The sequence below is a fragment of the Ursus arctos genome, unplaced genomic scaffold (genome assembly GCF_023065955.2).
Source record: "Ursus arctos isolate Adak ecotype North America unplaced genomic scaffold, UrsArc2.0 scaffold_9, whole genome shotgun sequence".
In the NCBI taxonomy this organism is placed as follows: Eukaryota; Metazoa; Chordata; class Mammalia; order Carnivora; family Ursidae; genus Ursus; species Ursus arctos.
Genome location: NW_026623111.1, coordinates 13,301,124 through 13,318,444, shown reverse-complemented (window position 1 = coordinate 13,318,444; position 17,321 = coordinate 13,301,124). Strand labels below are relative to the sequence as shown.

The 17,321-nt window shown below is 36.5% G+C and overlaps 1 protein-coding gene and 1 pseudogene across 14 annotated transcripts in view; both read left to right on the top strand.

Annotated features, from left to right (window-relative positions):
* Window positions 1–17,321, top strand: part of LCORL (ligand dependent nuclear receptor corepressor like) — a 167,334-nt gene that overhangs the window by 96,969 nt on the left and 53,044 nt on the right. For all 14 annotated transcript variants that reach the window (XM_026514491.4, XM_048211789.2, XM_026514500.4 and 11 more), the window contains one exon: window positions 14,695–14,946. In XM_026514491.4, the coding sequence (XP_026370276.2) occupies window positions 14,695–14,946 (252 nt within the window). The remainder of the gene's footprint in view (window positions 1–14,694; window positions 14,947–17,321) is intronic.
* LOC130543207 (protein BRICK1-like) lies at window positions 112–7,240 on the top strand (annotated as a pseudogene).

The window sequence follows — 17,321 nt, the reverse complement described above, 5'->3', positions numbered from 1 at the left end:
AGCTCTAAAATTTTGTGTGTTTGGATTCCTTAGAAATTTCTATATGTAAGATTATGTTATGAATCGCTATATTGTACGTGAAACTAATATAACACTGTATGTTAACTATAGTGGAATTAAAGTAAAAAAAATTTTAAAGAGATTATGTTATGTACAAACAGAGCTTTATTCCAATCTAAATGCCTTTTATTTCTTTTTCTTGCTTAACCGCCCTGCCTTGAACCTCTAATATATGTTGTATAGAAGCACTGAGAGCATATATTCTTGTCTTATTCCTGATCTTAGGTAGAAAGCTTTCTGTCTTTCACCATTAAATGTGATGTTACTTCTGAATATTTCATTGGCATCCTTTCTTAAGTTGAGGTAGTTTTCTTCTATTCCTAGCTTGTTCAGTGTTTTTAGCCTGAAAGCTTACTGGATTTTTCAAGTGCTTTTCTACATCTATGGAGATTTGTCTTTTGTCTCTTATTAATGTTTTATTAAAGTGACTGATTAGTTTTTATATGTTGAACTGACCTTGCATTCTTGGGATAAATTCTTGGTGTATAGTTCTTTTTATGTGTTGCTGGATTCTGTTTGATAGTATTTTATTTAGCATTTTTGTGTCTCTTCATAATGGATGGTTTTCGTTTGGCATGGGACTTTTCTTTTCATGTGATTTCCTTGTCGAGTTTGATATAGGCTAATGTTGCTGTCATAGAAAGAATTGGGAAGTGTTCTTTCCTCATCTCTTTTTTAGAGTTTGTGAAGGATTTGGTGTTAGTTTTTTTAATGTCTAATAGAATTCACTGGTAAATCTGTCCCGGGGCTTTTCTCTGTAGCAAGTTTTTTAGTTATTGTTTTGGTGTTTTTCTTTATTACAGGTCTGTTTACATTTTCTATTACATCTTTGAGTCAGTTTGGTAGTTTATGTCTTTCTAGAATTTAGTCATTTCATTTAGGATATGTAATTTGTTTTATTTCTTTTTTAAACTTTTATTATTATTTTTATTTTTAATTCCAGCATAGTTAACATACAGTGTTATATGAGTTAGGATATCTAATTTGTTATTGTATAATTTTTTATAGTATTTTCTGATTCTGTTTGGTGTTTCTTTAAGGTTAGTGGTGATGTCTCTTCCTTCATTCCTGATTTTAGCAACTTAAATCTTCTCTAGTTTTTTCCTTGGTCAGTCTAGCTAAAGGTTTGTGAATTTGTTGACCTTCTCAAAGAACCAGCTTTTAGTTTCATTGATCTTCTCTGTTGTTTTTCTATTCTTTATTTTTTTCTGCTCTGGCCTTTTATTTATTCCCTCCTTCTTGCTTGTTTTGGGCTTGGTTTTCAATTCATTTTCTCTCAAGGCATGTAGCCAAATGGGTTGTTGGTTTGCATTTCTTTAAAAAATATATGTGTGTCTACAGTTACAAATTGCCCTCTAAGCACTGCTTTAGCTGCATCTCATCCCATTTGGTATGTTGTCTTTTCCTTTTCATTAAACTTTTAGTATATTCTAATGTTCTTTGTGACCCAGTCTTTTACTCATTAGATGTTTAGGATTTTTTTTTCTATTTTTACATATGTGTATTTCCCATATTTCCTTTTGTTATTTGTTTTATTCCTTGGATTTTGGAGGACATATCTTTTATGTTTTTAATCTTTTTGTTTTGTGGCCTGACATGAGGTTTGTCTTAGAGAATTTCTACATGCATTTTTTTTATTATTAACATATAATGTATTATTTGTTTCAGGGGTACTGATTCATCAGTCTTACACAATACACAGTGCTCCCCATAACACATAGCCTCCCCAGTGTTCATCATTCAGCCACCCCATTCTTCGCCCTCCCCCTCACTCCAGCAACCCTCAGTTTGTTTCCTGAGATTGACTCTCTTATAGTTTGTCTCCCTCTCTGGTTTCATCTTGTTTCATTTTTTCCTCTCTTCCCCTATGATCCTCTGCCTTGTTTCTCAAATTCCACATATCAGTGAGAAATATGATAATTGTCTTTCTCTAATTGACTCATTTCACTTAGCATAATACCCTCTAGTTCCATCCACATTGTTGCAAATGGCAAGATTTCATTTTTTGATGTCTACATAATATTCCCGTGTGTGTGTGTGTGTGTGTGTGTGTGTGTGTGTATACACCACATCTTCTTTATCCATTCATCTGTCGATGGACATCTGGGCTCTTTCTATAGTTTGGCTATTGTGGTCATTGCTGCTATAAACACTGGGGTGCAGGTGTTCCTTTGGATTGCAACATTTGTATCTTTGGGATAAATACCCAGTAATGTAGTTCCTGGGTCATAGAGCTCTACATGCATTTGACAGAAATATGTATTCTGCTGTTTTGGGATGGAGTGCTGCATGTTTGTTAGATAGAGTTAATTTAGTGTTGTTGAAGTCTTCTATTTGTTGATCTTCTTTCTGGAATTTCTATTCATTTTTGAAAGTGGTTTAGGGATGCCTGAGTGGTGCAGTCAGTTAAGTGTCCAACTCTTGGTTTTGGCTCAGGTCATGATCTTGGACTCGTGAGATTGAGCCCTGCATAGGGCTCTGTGCTCAGTGTAGAGTCGACTTGGGATTTTCTCTCTCCCTCTCCCCCCTTGCTCATGCACGCTCTCTAAACAAACAAACAAATAAATAAAATCTTTTTTTTAAGTGGTTTATTAAATAGTTTCCACCAGTTAATATTGAATGTTTTATTTCTCCTTTAATTCTGTTATATCTTCATGTATTTTTGGCTCTGTTCCTAGGTACATATTTATTAGATCTTCTTAAGAGGTTGAACCTTTATTGTTATAAAGTGACCTTCTCTGTTTTTACTGACAGTTTTTGTCTTAGAATAGATTTTGCCTGATATTAGTAGAATCACCCCAGCTTCCTTTTGGTTATGTTTTTGTAATGTCTTTTTCCCCCCCCCATCCTGTTTGTTTCAACATATTTGATCTTTAAATTTAAAGTGTCTCTTTTGAGGGAAGTATATAGCAATACAAGCCTTTCTCAAGAAACAAGAAAGGTCTCAAATACACAACTTAACCTTACACCTAAAGGAGCTGGAGAAAGAACAGCAAATAAAGCCTAAACCCAGCAGGAGAAGAGAATTAATAAAGATTAGAGCAGAAATCAGTGAAATAGAAACCAAAAGAACAGTAGACCAGATCAATGAAACTAGGAGCTGGTTCTTTAAAAGAATTAATAAGATTGATAACCTCCTGGCCAGACTTATAAAAAAAAAAAGAGAGAAAGAACCCAAATAAATAAAATCATGAATGAAAGAGGGGAGATCATGGCCAACACCTAAGAAATACAAGCAGTTATAAGAACATATTATGAGCAACTATATCCCAATAAGTTAGGCAATTTGGAAGAAATGGATGCATTCCTAGAGAAGTATAAACTACCAAAACTGAAACAGGAAGAAATGGAAAGCCTGAACAAACCCATAACCAGCAAGGAAATAGAAACAGTAATCAAAAATCTCCCAACAAACAAGAGCCCAGGGCTGGATGGCTTCCCAGGGGCATTCTGCCAAACATTTAAAGAAGAATTAATGCTTATTCTTCTGAAGCTGTTTCAAAAAATCGAAATGGAAGGAAAACTTCCAGACTCTTTCTGTGAGGCCAGGATTACCTTGATCCCAAAACTAGACAAAGACCCCACCAAAAAGGAGATTTACAGACCAATATCCCTGATGATCATGGATGCAAAAATTCTCACCAAGATACTAGCCAGTAGGATCCAATGGTACGTTAAAAGGATTATTCACCACGTCCAAGTGGGATTTATTCCTGGGATACAAGGGTGGTTCAGCACTCACATATCAATCAATGTGATATATCACATGACTAAAAGAAAGGACAAGAGAACCATATGATCCTCTCGATGCAAAAAAAAAAAAAAAAATTGACAAAGTACAGCATCCTTTCTTGTCTAAAACTCTGCACAGTGTAGGGATAGAAGGAACATAACTCAATTATCATAAAAGCCATATACAAAAAGCCTGCAGCAAATATTCTGAATGGAGAAAAAAATGAGAGCTTTTCCCTGTGGACAGGAACACAACATGGATGCCCACTCTCACCACTGTTGTTCATAGTACTAGAAGTCCTAGCCTCAGTAATCAGACAACAAAAAGAAATAAAAGGCATCCGAATCAGCAAAGAAGTCAAACTCCCACTTTTCGCAGATGACATGGTACTGTATGTGGAAAAGACTTCATCCCAAAATTGCTAGAACTTATACAGGAATTCAGCAAAGTGGCAGGATATAAAATCAATGCACAGAAATCAGTTTCCTTTCTATACAGTGAGACAGACATTTCTAACAATGAGACAAAAGGAAGAGAAACCAAGGAGTCAATCCCATTTACAGATGCACCCAAAACCATAAGATACCCACGAATAAACCTAACCGAAGAGGCAAAGGATCGTACTCTGAAAACTGTAGAACACTCATGAAAGAAATTGAGGAAGACACAAAAGAAATGGAAAAACGTTCCATGCTCATGGATTGGAAGAACAAATATTGTTAAAATGTCTATGCTACCTAGAGCAATCTATACATTCAATGCAATCCCTATCAAAATACCATCAACATTTTTCACAGAGCTGAACAAATAGGCCTAAAATTTGTATGGAACCAGAAGAGTCCCTGAATAGCCAAAGGAATGTTGAAAAAGAAAACCAAAGCTGGTGGCATCACAATGCCAGATTTCAAGCTCTGTTACAACGCTTTAATCATTGGGGCTCCGAGGTGGCTCAGTTGGTTAAGCATCTGTCTTCGGCTCAGGTCATGATCCCAGGGTCCTGGGATTGAGCCCCACATCGGGCTCCTTGCGTGGCAAGAAGCCTGCTTCTCCCTCTCCCTCTGCCTGCTGCTCTCCCTGCTTGTGCTCGCTCTCTCTCTCTTTCAAGTAAATCTTAAAAACAACAACAACAACAAAGATTTAATCATCAAAACAGTATGGTACTGGCACAAAAACAGGCACATAGATCAGTGGAACAGAACTGAGAACCCAGAAATGGACCTTCAAACTCTATGGTCAACTAATCTTCAACAAAGCAGGAAAGAATATCCAATAAAAAAGACAATCTCTTCAACAAATGGTTTTGGGAAAATTGGACAGCCACATACAGAAGAATGAAACTGGACCACTTTCTTATACCATGCACAAAAATACACTCAAAATGGATGAAAGACCTAAATGTGAGCCAGGAATCCATCAAAATCCTAGAGGAGAACACAGGCAGCAACCTCTTCAACCTTGGCCACAGCAACTTCCTGCTAGAGACATCTCCAAAGTCAAGGGAAACAAAGGCAAAAATGAACTACTGGGACTTCATCAAGGTAAAAAGCTTTTGCACAGCAAAGGAAACAGTCGACCAAACCAAAATACAGCTGACAGGATGAGAGAAGGTACTTGAAAATGTCTTATTAGATAAAGGATTAGTATCCAAAATCTATAGAATGTATCAAACTCAACACCCAAAGAACAAATAATTGAGTCAAGAAATGGGCAGAAGACATGAACAGACATTTCTCCAAAGAAGACATACAAATGACCAACAGACACATGAAGAAGTGCTCAACATCACTCGGCATCAAGGAAATACAAATCAAAACCACAATGAGATACCACCTCACACCAGTCAGAATAACTAAAAGTAGCCACACAGGAAATGACAGATGTTGGGGAGGATGTGGAGAAAGGGGAACCCTCTTACACTGTTGGTATAAATGCAAGCTGGTGCAGCCACTCTGGAACACAGTACGGAGGTTCCTCAAAAAATTGAAAATAGAGCTACCCTATGACCCAGCAATTGCATTACTAGGTATTTACCCCAAAGATACAAACGTAGTGATCTGAAGGGGCACCTGTACCCCAATGCTTAGAGCAGCAGTGTCCACAATAGCCAAACTATGGAAAGAGCCCGTATGTCCATTGACAGATGAATGGATAAAGATGTGTTATATATATACAATGGAATATTACTCAGCCATCAAAAAATGAAATCTTGCCACTTGCAATGATGTGGATGGAACTAGAGTGTATTATGCTAAGTGAAATAAGTCAATCAGAGAAAGACAGTTATCATATGATTTCACTCATATGTGGAATTTAAGAAACAAAACAAGTCCTCTTCAGGCAGCAGCTGTGGCAGGTCAGGTGGGTCCAGTGCAGCGGGAGATTCACCAGGACTGGGCGAACAGGGAATACATTGAGGTCGTCACCAGCAGCAACAAGAAAATCTCGGATTTCCTCAACTCGTTTGATATGTCTTGTCGTGGAAGACTTGCAACACTAAACAAGAAATTGACAGCCCTCCAACATAGAATAGAGTAACACTGAAGCATGGGTGACAAAAGGTGAGACCCTCACCTAGAACTATACCATGCTTCTGCTGGGAAGTTGATTTATGGAACACAGGCCCAGCAGCCTCAGCTCCTTCCTCTCTCCTTAAATAGCAACAGGGCTTATTCTTGTTTTTCTCTTTTCCAAAAACGTGGCCTCTGGGTTTTGCCATGTACATTGGTGTGTGATGTGGCATGTGGGAAGACGTCCAGGGGAGCTCTTGGAACAAACATTTGGCACTTTATCTTTTAAATAACATTTTGTAGAAATTGTTCGTCGATGTATTTGAGGCACTCAGAGTCAAACGCCTGGGACTCTTTGTTAAGGTCCTCTCCACCTCTCTTTCTCTTTCTCAGACTTTCCTTACAGCTCTCATTGCCTCTGCATTGATTCTATAACAGTCTTTGTCTCTTTCCTCCTTTGGTGGGTGGGTGGGGGGTGGGAGGCAGTCCTGGCTGAGACACTTATGCCCTGGCAGGGTAGCCACCAGAGAATGTTGTTGCCAGCCCACCAGTTTCTTGTCCTTTTGGGGAGGTCAAAGCCAGACCCCCACTTGGCTTGAAGGGACATTTTCAAAATTTTCTTTCCGTCACTTGGGATATCTTTGCCTCTCATATTTCCCTAATAAACTCCTCAACTTTATCTGACTGCTGTGACTGTGGTGGGGAGAGGAGCTAGAGATGGGACTTACTCATTCCACAGAAATCAGATGTGTGGGATTATTATTCTAACATAAAACTTTCAGATGTATGTCTTTGATCAAAGCCTCGGTGGCTTACCACCAGGAGCTTGTCATCCCCCCCCCCCCCGCCCCCCGCACCATGTTTGGACTTTGAGCTGCCTAACTCATCCTGGGAATCATTTGGTCATTCAGCATTTATCAGGTACTTACTATGTAGGCACATTATGCTCCAATAAAAGATAAGCATGGGGGGGGGGAAGGAAACAAAACAGAAGAGCATAGGGGAAGGAGGGAAAAATAAAGACAAAATCAGAGAGGGAGACAAACCATAAGAGATTCTTAATCATAGGAAACAAACTGAGGGTTGCTGGAGGGAAGGGGGTTGGGGGGTGGGGTAACTGGGTGTTGGGCATTAAGGAGAGCATGTGATGTAATGAGCACTGGGTATTATATAAGACTGATATATCACTGACTTCTACCTTTGAAACTAATTACATTATGTTAGTTGAATTTAAATTAAAAAAAAAACACAAAAAAATAAAGTGTCCCTTTTGGGGTGCCTGGGTGTCTCTGTCAGTTAAGCATCTGACTTTAGCTCAGGTCATGATCTCAGGGTCCTGGGATCAAGCCCTGTGTCGGGTTCCCTGCTCAGTGGGGAGTCTGATTTTCCCTCTCCCTCTGCCCCTCTCTCCACTCATACTTGCACTCTCTCTCTCTCAGATAAATAAAATAAGATCTTTACAAAAACATACTCAAGTGTCTCTTTTGACAGCATATAGTTGGGTTATTCTTTTTAATACATTTTGCCAATCTCTGCCTTTCCATTTACATTTAATGTAATTACTGATAAGGTAGGATTTACATCTGTCATTTTGCTATCTGTTTTCAATTTTTTTTTTTTTAAAGATTTTATTTATTTATTTGACAGAGATAGAGACAGCCAGTGAGAGAGGGAACACAAGCAGGGGGAGTGGGAGAGGAAGAAGCAGGCTCATAACGGAGGAGCCTGATGTGGGACTCGATCCCAGAACGCTGGGATCACGCCCTGAGCTGAAGGCAGACGCTTAACCGCTGTGCCACCCAGGCGCCCCTTCAATATTTTTTTTTAATTTTCTCTCTGTTTCCATTATTACTTTCTTTTTGTTAAATAGGTATTTTCTGGTGTATCATTTTAAGTCCTTTGTTGTGTCTTTACTACATTTTTTCAAGTATATTCTTAGTGGTTGTCCTGGGGATTACGATTAACATCCTAATAGACAATAGTCTAGTTCAGATTAATACCAATTTAATTTCAGTAGTATGGAAAAACTTTGATTCTGTATGTCTCCATTTCATTTTCCCCCTCTGTGCCTTTGTCCTCCGTGTTACATCTTTATACATTGTCCACTGAGAGAGATCTGTAATTATTGCTTTATCACTTATCTTCTAAATTAGATAGGAAAAAAGTTACAAACAAAAAATACATTTATAATTTACCAAAAAATACATTTGTACTGTATTTTACCTATATAGTTACTGTGCTGATGCTTATTATTTCTATGTGAGGATTTGAGTTACTCTCCAGTGTCCTTTTATTCAGTCAGGTCTGCTTAAAGCAAGTTTTCTGTTTTTGTTTATTTGAGAATATCTAAATTTCTCCTGTGTTTTCAAAGGATACTTTTGCTGAATATAAAATTCTTGGTTGACAGTCTTTCTTCTTTCAGTTCCTTGAATATGTCATCTCACTGCCTTCTGTCCTTCATGGGTTCTGGTGTAATATTGGCTGTTAATCTCATTGAGGATCTTGTGTATGATGAATTGAGTTTTTTTCCTTGCTGTTTTCAGGACTTGCTCTTTGTCTTTGGTTTCTGACCATTTCATTAGGACACATCTAAATGTGGCTCTGTTTGAGTTTATCCTACTTAGAGTTTGTTGAGCTTCTTGGATATGTAGGTAAAGGGTTTTTTGTGTGTGTGTGTGTGTGTGTGTTTTTTAATCAAATTTGAGACATTGCCATTTCTTCAGCTATCTTTTGTGCCTTTCTCTCCTCTCCTGGGACTACCATTGTGAATGTTGGTACACTTGATGGTATTCCATAGGTTTCTGAGACTCTTTTTCTTTCTTTTGTCCTTTCTTACTCCTCTCCTGTGCCCTCCTCTCATCTACCTACCTTCCTTCTCACCTTCCTTCCTTCCTTCCTTCCTTCCTTCCTTCCTTCCTTCCTCCCTCCCTCCCTCCCTCCCTCCCTCCCTCCCTTCCTTCCTTCCCTCCCTCCCTCCCTCCGTCCTTCCCTACTTGCTGTCCCTTCCTTCTTTTCTCTCTTTCCTCAGAATGGGTAATATCAATGGGCCTATCTTCAAATTCACGGATTCTTTTTTCTGCCAGTTCAAATCTGTTGTTGTATCCATCCTAGTGAATTTTGCATTTTAATTAGTGTACTTTCCACTCTAGAATTTCTAGCTGGTTCTTTTAAAAAACTTTATTTTTTATTTGCTGAGATATTCTCCTGATACTTCCTTTTAGTCCTTTATACATGATTTCCTTTAGGTCTTTGAACATATTTAAAATGTCTGATTAAAAGTTTTTATCTAGTAAGTTTAATCTCTGGGTTTCCTCAGAGACATTTTCTGTTGACTTTTCCTTCCTGTGTATGGGCCATTCTTTCTTGTTTTTTTGTTTTGTTTTGTTTTGGTTTGGTTTGGTTTGTTTGTTTGTTGTTGCATTTCTTATAATGTTTTGTTTAAAACCTGGATATTTTAAATAATACAGTGTGACACTGGTAGAAATCAGATTATCCCCCACCTCAGGTTTTGTTGTTGCTATGTGTTGTTTGTTTAATGACTTTTCTGATCTAATTCTGTAAAGTCAGTATTCTTTATGTTATGTGGCTATTAACATCTCTTCTTTGTTAACTTAGTGGTCAGCTAATGATTGGACAGGGATATCTAGAACCATAACATTGTTAGCCTTTGCCTTGGGACAGGCTTCCTCAAAAGTAGGGAGAGAGGATGGGAATAAAGCAATTTAAAACAGTATACAGCTTACTATTCTTACTGAGATTTAGCCAATATTCTTGAATAGACACTTCCTGGAAAGATTTGGCTAACTCCAGAGTTCTTTTGTTTAAAGGAATGACACCCCCCACACAAAAAAAATTAAAATTGAAAATCCATATGAGTCCCACAACATTATTAAGAGAGTCAAATCTGGAGAAAAAACATCATTTTTTGGAAGCTGTTTTCCTGGCTGTTCCCCTGATTTGGTCTTAGCGCAAGCTTTCTTAATTTTAGCCTCATTTGTTATCTGTGTAGTTGAAAATTTTCAAAATAATCAAGACCTGGTTTTTGTTTAACAATTCTTCCTTTAGTCTATCTCCCTTCTTGTATGTTACTGTAATTAGCAAGAAGAAACCAGAGGGCACTTTGCTTTGCTTAGAAATTTCCCTAGATGGGGTGCCTGGGTGGCTCAGCTGTTAAGCATCTGCCTTCGGCTCAGGTCATGATCCCAAAGTCCTGGGATCGAGCCCCCCATTGGGCTCCCTGCTCAGCAGGAATCCTGCTTCTCCCTCTCACACTCCCCTTGCTTGTGTTCCCTCTCTCGATGTCTCTCTCTCTGTCAAAATCTTTAAAAAAAATTTCCCTAGATAGATCACATTTATTTAGGCACATTTTATACTTTCCAAGTTACTGCAAACAATAGTGTTATGAAACTTTCTGCCACTACAGGGGTGCCTGGGTGGCTCAGTTGTTAAGCATCTGCCTTGAGCTCAGGGCATGATCCTGGTGTTCTGGGATCGAGCCCCACATCAGGCTCCTCCACTGGGAGCCTGCTTTTTCCTCTCCCACTCCCCCTGCTTGTGTTCCTTCTCTCGCTGGCTGTCTCTCTCTCTGTCAAATAAATAATAAAATCTTTAAAATAAAAAAACTTTCTGCCACTACAAAATAATTCTTTCCTCTACTTTCCAGTAACATTTACCTCATTGTCCTACAAATCCTTACCCTACACACCTTATCAAAAACCATGAAACTCCTATTAACAACTTCTTCAAGGTACTTTTTGGCTTACAATGTTAATTCTGTCAGAAGCCCATTGCCTGGTTCTAAAGCCAAACTTACGTTTTAAATTTTTATTACAGCAACATCCCACTAACATTTATCAAAATCTTTATTATTTATTATTACTATTTGGCAAATTATCCCCAAAATTTAGCAGTTTAAAACAAACATTTATTATCTCATATTTTCTCTGAGCTGGGAATCTCAGAGTAGCATAGCTGGATGTTTGGCTGCCATCAGGGGGTCAGCTAGGATTACAGTCATCTGAGATTTCATTGACCTGGAATATCTTCTTTCAAGTTCATGCACTGGTTGTGTAGGAGACTTCAGTTCCTCTCCAGGTGAGCCTCCCCGTAGAGCTTCTAACAGTATGGCCTCCTCCAGAGTGAGTGATAAGAGAGTGAGATTGAAGGACAGAATAGGAGTTGGAGGAGGGAGGTGACAGCAAACACTAACATTCAAGAGTATCCAAGATAGAAACCACATTTTTCTGTAACTTGATCTTGGAAGTGACAGACTTATTTAGTATGCTATTAATCACCTATGCCACCACCAGTGTATCATGGAAGGGACTACACAACAGAATGAAGCCAGAAGGTTGGAATCATTGAGGACTCTCTTGAAACAGGCTATTACAAAAAGCTTGTTAAACTTTTGAATTGGTTAGGTTTGAAAAATTTAAGAGATAGGGCAAAAAACAAGTTATTTCTATCTTCTTGGGGGCAGTAGATACTATTTCCATGGGGCAACATTCTCTCTTCTAGCCAAATATTTATTACTTGCCTGACCTTTAGAAAAATTACAATTCCTGGTCTGGATCCCCGTTAACTTATTTGCTTTTTTATAGCTATGACAGCTTGTACACATAATCTAGAAGGCTCACTAGCTAATCAGCATTTTCTTTGTCTCTCTCTCTTTTTTGTAATTAATTAAACATATATACTTAGTCCCCAATATAAAGGGCCAAAAACTGAGTACATGAAAAAAAAAAAAAAATAGAGTAGCACAGTGTATTCTGCTTTAAACTTAGCTCTAAGCCCAACCCTAAAGTTATAGCCCCAGTCAGATGATATGAATCCAAACATGTTTCTGTTATTTTTTGGTAAATTCAGTTATTTTGAATTTATAAGGTGACATTACTGAATAAATTTTAACACAGTTAAACAAAATACCTAGAAGTAAATCCAGTATCTCCTTTTAACACATAACACAAAGCAAAATTAGGCTTGGAAAAAGATGGAGAAGAATGTTCACAGAAGCCTTCAAAGATGCCTGGAGGTAATAATCAAGAAATGATATAAATTGGGAGTTTTTATGTACAACATGGGAATTTCTTGTTTTTGTAAGCCACGTCATTTAGGGTACATGTGCTAATACTATCGATTCTGGACCAAAAAGTATCAAATGTACTTAGAAGTTAGGTCCTTTGTATTTTCCCAGTTAGCTAATAATTTTATATTAACCTAGTTAATATTTTTACTTATTTGACATTTTGTGACTTAAATAAAATATAACTGCTCAGTCTATATCTTAATTGCTAATGCTTACTAGACTGTTAAAATGCCAAGTACAGGAACTCAGTATTTTATCTACAATCTACATAACCTTAAAATATCCTGTGAACAGGCCCTATTATGATTTCGAAGGTTCTGTTATTTGCATTTTTGTGAACAGAGAAACTAAAACCTAGAAGGGATATGTAACTACCCTAAATTCATAAGAATGGCTAAGATTACAACTTATAGCTCAGTCCTTTTTTTTCCAATACATAAAAACAATAGTGCCTTTCTTCCCTACTGGGTTCTAAAGGAATAATAAATGTGAAGGCTAAAATGTTACATTTTTCTGGCCTACAGTTTCTTCTCTCAGATGTTTTTTCAGAATTCAATTTTTTTTTGTTTTGAAAGACGTAATATGAGGATGTTTATTTTGTAACATCTCCAAAACAACACCCTGTGATCCAAACGTATTGATATTTCTGCAAGACCATAAATAGATTCATTTCAGCCCAGATCACGTTTTGCTACCAAATTTGGTGGTGGTCATGGTAGAAGTAGTTTGTTGCCTCTCCTCACTTCCAAATATTATGTTTTCAAACCATCTTGCATTTTAGAGTCATGTATCTGTTACTGTAGATGTTAGTTGGGGAACTTGCCTTCAGATTTCTTAGACATGTGCTCCAGCTTATGTTGAACCACAAAACTAAGGAGACTTACTCCTTCAGTCTCAGACAGCCCTGGATCAGAGTAGACATATTTACATAAGACGGATCTGCCTGGGTAAGAATTGAGGTATTTAAGGAGCAAAGAATTAGTATCTCTAAGTTCACTTCTGAGAGGAAGAGGTATGAAGCCTAATCACATCTGCATATTTATCCTTCCCTATATACCAATAGTTCTGCCTCTGAAGGAGCAGAGTAAATAAAAGGATTGGAGTGAGGCCAGGAGTGTGTGTAAAAAAGCCACCACCACCCACCTTCCTCAATATCAAATCTCTTTATCACTATTGTATACTATGTTTACAAGTTGTCCTTATTCTACACCTCTTATATAAAATCATTCAGTTGTTTTATCTCTTGTACAAATTTCAAGCAAAAGTATGTATCACCACTGACCTTCATTATAGTTGTAGCTGATCAGCATGTTTTGGGGTCAAGGATTGATTAAGACCCTCAACAATGGTATTTTTGTTTCTAAAGGAGAGTCTTAGTAGATGCATGCTGAAATATTTAGGAGTGAAATGTCATAATTCTACACTATGTTTTCAGTGGTTCTGCAAATAAAATGCTTTAAAAGTGAAGGGGGAAGAATACTAACAATTTTGAATTTTGGTAGAGGCTGCCTGTATCACTGTATAGTTCTTTATTTTTTCTTCATGATTGAAATTTCTCAATATAAGTTGAGGAAAGAAAATCTTTGATGATGACATTTGGGTTACATATGGAATACACATTTAACAGAATTGAACAATTTAATGGTAACAAATAGTTATAAGAGTCTAGATGTTTTAACAGTTAATGCATGCACTTGCTTTGTATATTAAGTTACAAATTGCTTAGTTACAATTTATATTCACATTCTAAGTGTTTTAATATCTAGTAGAATACATTTGGATTAAAACCCTAAAAATAAGCTGTTCCACTTCTAATTCTTCATCTGTATTTTAGTTTGGGACTGAAAATGTTTGGCTTTGTTGTTGGAGGAGGATCTTATTTATTTATTTATTTATTTGTTTGTTTGTTTGTGAGAACACAGGCACGTGTAGTTGGAGGGTCAGAAGGGGAGGGAAAGGGAGAATCTCAAGCGGACTCCATGTTTAGCAGGGAGTCCTTCTTGGGGATTCATCTCACGACCCTGAGATCATGACCTGAGCCAAAGTCAAGAGTGGGATGCTCAACTGACTGAGAAATCCAGGTGCCCTGGAAAATGTCTGTTTTTAAGAAATGATTAAATATGCCAAATTTGGGTTGATACAATACTAATTAAATCGCAAGATTTCTATTGCTAAGTCCTAGAAACCATTAGCAATTGTGGACTGAGCTGAAGACTTCTGAAACCATTAATTTTTAATAAAAATAAGTGTAAGTATTGGTATTTTCCATTTCTCTTTTTTAATGCCTATCGTATTTATTTCTTCCCTAGATCTTCCTCAGAACTGTGATCCTAACATTCCCTTAGTTGCTCAGGAATTAATGAAAAAGATGATACGTCAGTTTGCAATTGAGTATATTTCAAAAAGTGGTAAAATTCAAGAAAATAGAAATGGTTCAATTGGACCAAGTCTAATATGTAAAAGTATCCAAATGAATCAAGCAGAAAACTCCCTTCAGGAAGAACAGGAAGGCCCCTTAGACCTCACTGTGAATCGAATGCAAGAACAAAATACTCAGCAAGGTAAGATTTTGTGTGTGTGTGTGTGTGTGTGTATGTGTGTGTGCGTGTGTGTGTGTGTAATTCGTAATTTTATGTTTTAGTATTATATACATAAAACCTTACATTTATAAAGAAATTTATTTTAGAAGTAATATTACTTGCAATTAACCTATGTGATATGAACTAGAAAGAAGTGCTAAATTTTGTATTTGACTTTGTTTATGAAAGAGGAAATTAGAGTTGCTCTTGGTCTCTTTTCACAATAAAATGTATGGTGAGAGAATCTTAACAAGCAGCTTAAAAGCAAAGAATACAAATAAAGAGATGTATAAATTATTTTTAAAATGTATAGCTGAGAACACTAAGCACTTGCTATTCAGTTTTTACACTTAGGTGAAAAATTAAAAAATAGATGATTTTTCTTCAGTTATTTATGATGTAACTAAGGAAAAAGAAAAGTTAATATGTGTGATAAATATAATCTTGAAATTAAGTATATAGAAATACATTTTTCATAAGACATCTGAATGATGAAGGCTATGTTGGACTTATCTAATAGTTAACTGAAGAAGAACCATGATTCACAGAGGAAAGGAAGGAAGGGCCTTTTAAGTGCTTGTGGAGGATGCCAAATAAGTGTTTGCCTGGAGAAGAGAGAACAGATATCTTTTGTTAACACAGGTTAGGGGTAGTGTTGTCAGTCCTTAAAGCCAGGAAAATATCATTTGGATTTGACCACAGAAGGCAGTGTGTGTTTGGGCTCTAAAGAAGAGTATCTAGTCAATGTTTAAAGAAGATAGTCTTTTCATTGTATAAAACAGATTAAAATGAGAGGGGATGAAATATGGAAATGATTTTCTCTTTGCTTCTCTAATTTTAGGTCGTGGGAGTTTACTTATGTAGAAAGATCTGAGAAATATTAAGATAATAACTAGACAGTTTATAAGACAGAAATGTCAAAGATGACTATGATATAAGGTTTGAGGAAAAAATATATCAACGCATAGAATTTTGGAAAGTAGAAAGCATAGGATTTTTAGAATTTTGCTTTTTTTTGGCTTTTTTTTTTTTTTTGCTTTTCCATGATTCATAACCTCTTAGAGCTCTTTCTCAAAGGCAGTTCAGTGTTCTAATGAGACTAAAATATAGGTTTTGGTATCTGACAGACATATGGTTGACCACTCTGCTACTTAATAACTTGAACAAGTAATTTTACCTATCGGAGCTTTAAGTTTCCTCTTGTTATTTGGCATTAATAATAATAGCAAACTCATTAGAGCAACGTGAAAATTAAATGTGAAGTAACGAGCTCATAAATGATAGTCAAATACTAGTCTCCACACTCTGTACTTCCTTTTCCTTACTACCACAGAAGTCCTAGCAGTAACCTTATAGTGATCTGTAAATATTTGTGTGGCCATTACATTAAAGTAGAGCAGAACTTTCTTTGAATAGCCCGGTAAGTAGAATTAGGATCTAGAAATTAGATGGAAACAGATTTCAGGTCCATATGCAAAAGAATATTTCTAAGGGTCAGACATTTCTCTAAGTGGTAAGTGGTTGTCTTATCATTAGAGGTATTCAAAAGCATCAGATGATTGGTTGGAATAAATGACATTTTAAAAGTAAATTTCCAATCCTTATATTCTGCGATTTTATAAACTTAAGTGATAAGACAAATCCAAGTATATATAGACAACAAGTAATGTAAATTATTTAAATTACTGTGACATTCTTGGCAAAGTACACAGATATGTATGTGAACATCCTTTTCATCCGAAGTTTGAAAAGAGTAATGTTAGCGGATATAAATCTATGCCTTAAATAGTCTTCTTAATGATTTTGGTGGAATACTTCATATCTTATATGATTATAGGAATCAATTTGTCTAGTGTGGCTTGGAGTGTAGAGAGCAAAGGAGAGAATGTTAAAGATTAAGCCAAAGAAATAGAGACCAGATTATGAGAAAGTTACACAGGAAATATTACAGATTTTGACTTTCTTAGGGCCACAGAAAGCTACTAGATTGCCTCAAGCAGAGAGTAATAAGATTAGATTTTTTTTAATAAAGCCATTCTGTTGTGGTATAGATTGGTAGGCTCTAAGTTTGCATACTTGCATATGAAATCTTAAAAAAAAAATGGAGCATATCCTTTGATGCATTTGTGTGTGCATGTATACACACCAATATCTGTACTAATCTTTTCATAAATTAAAAATTTTAAGGTTGAAATAGAGATGTTATAAACAATTTTTAAATGTCTTGCTAATCATTACTTCACTGCCAGTATGTTATTACACAGTATAGACTTTGAGAGAATTTTATCAGTAATGATAGAAGATTTAAATCCATATTTCAGATGGGTTTCTTAAGAATTAAAATTTGGCGGGGGGGG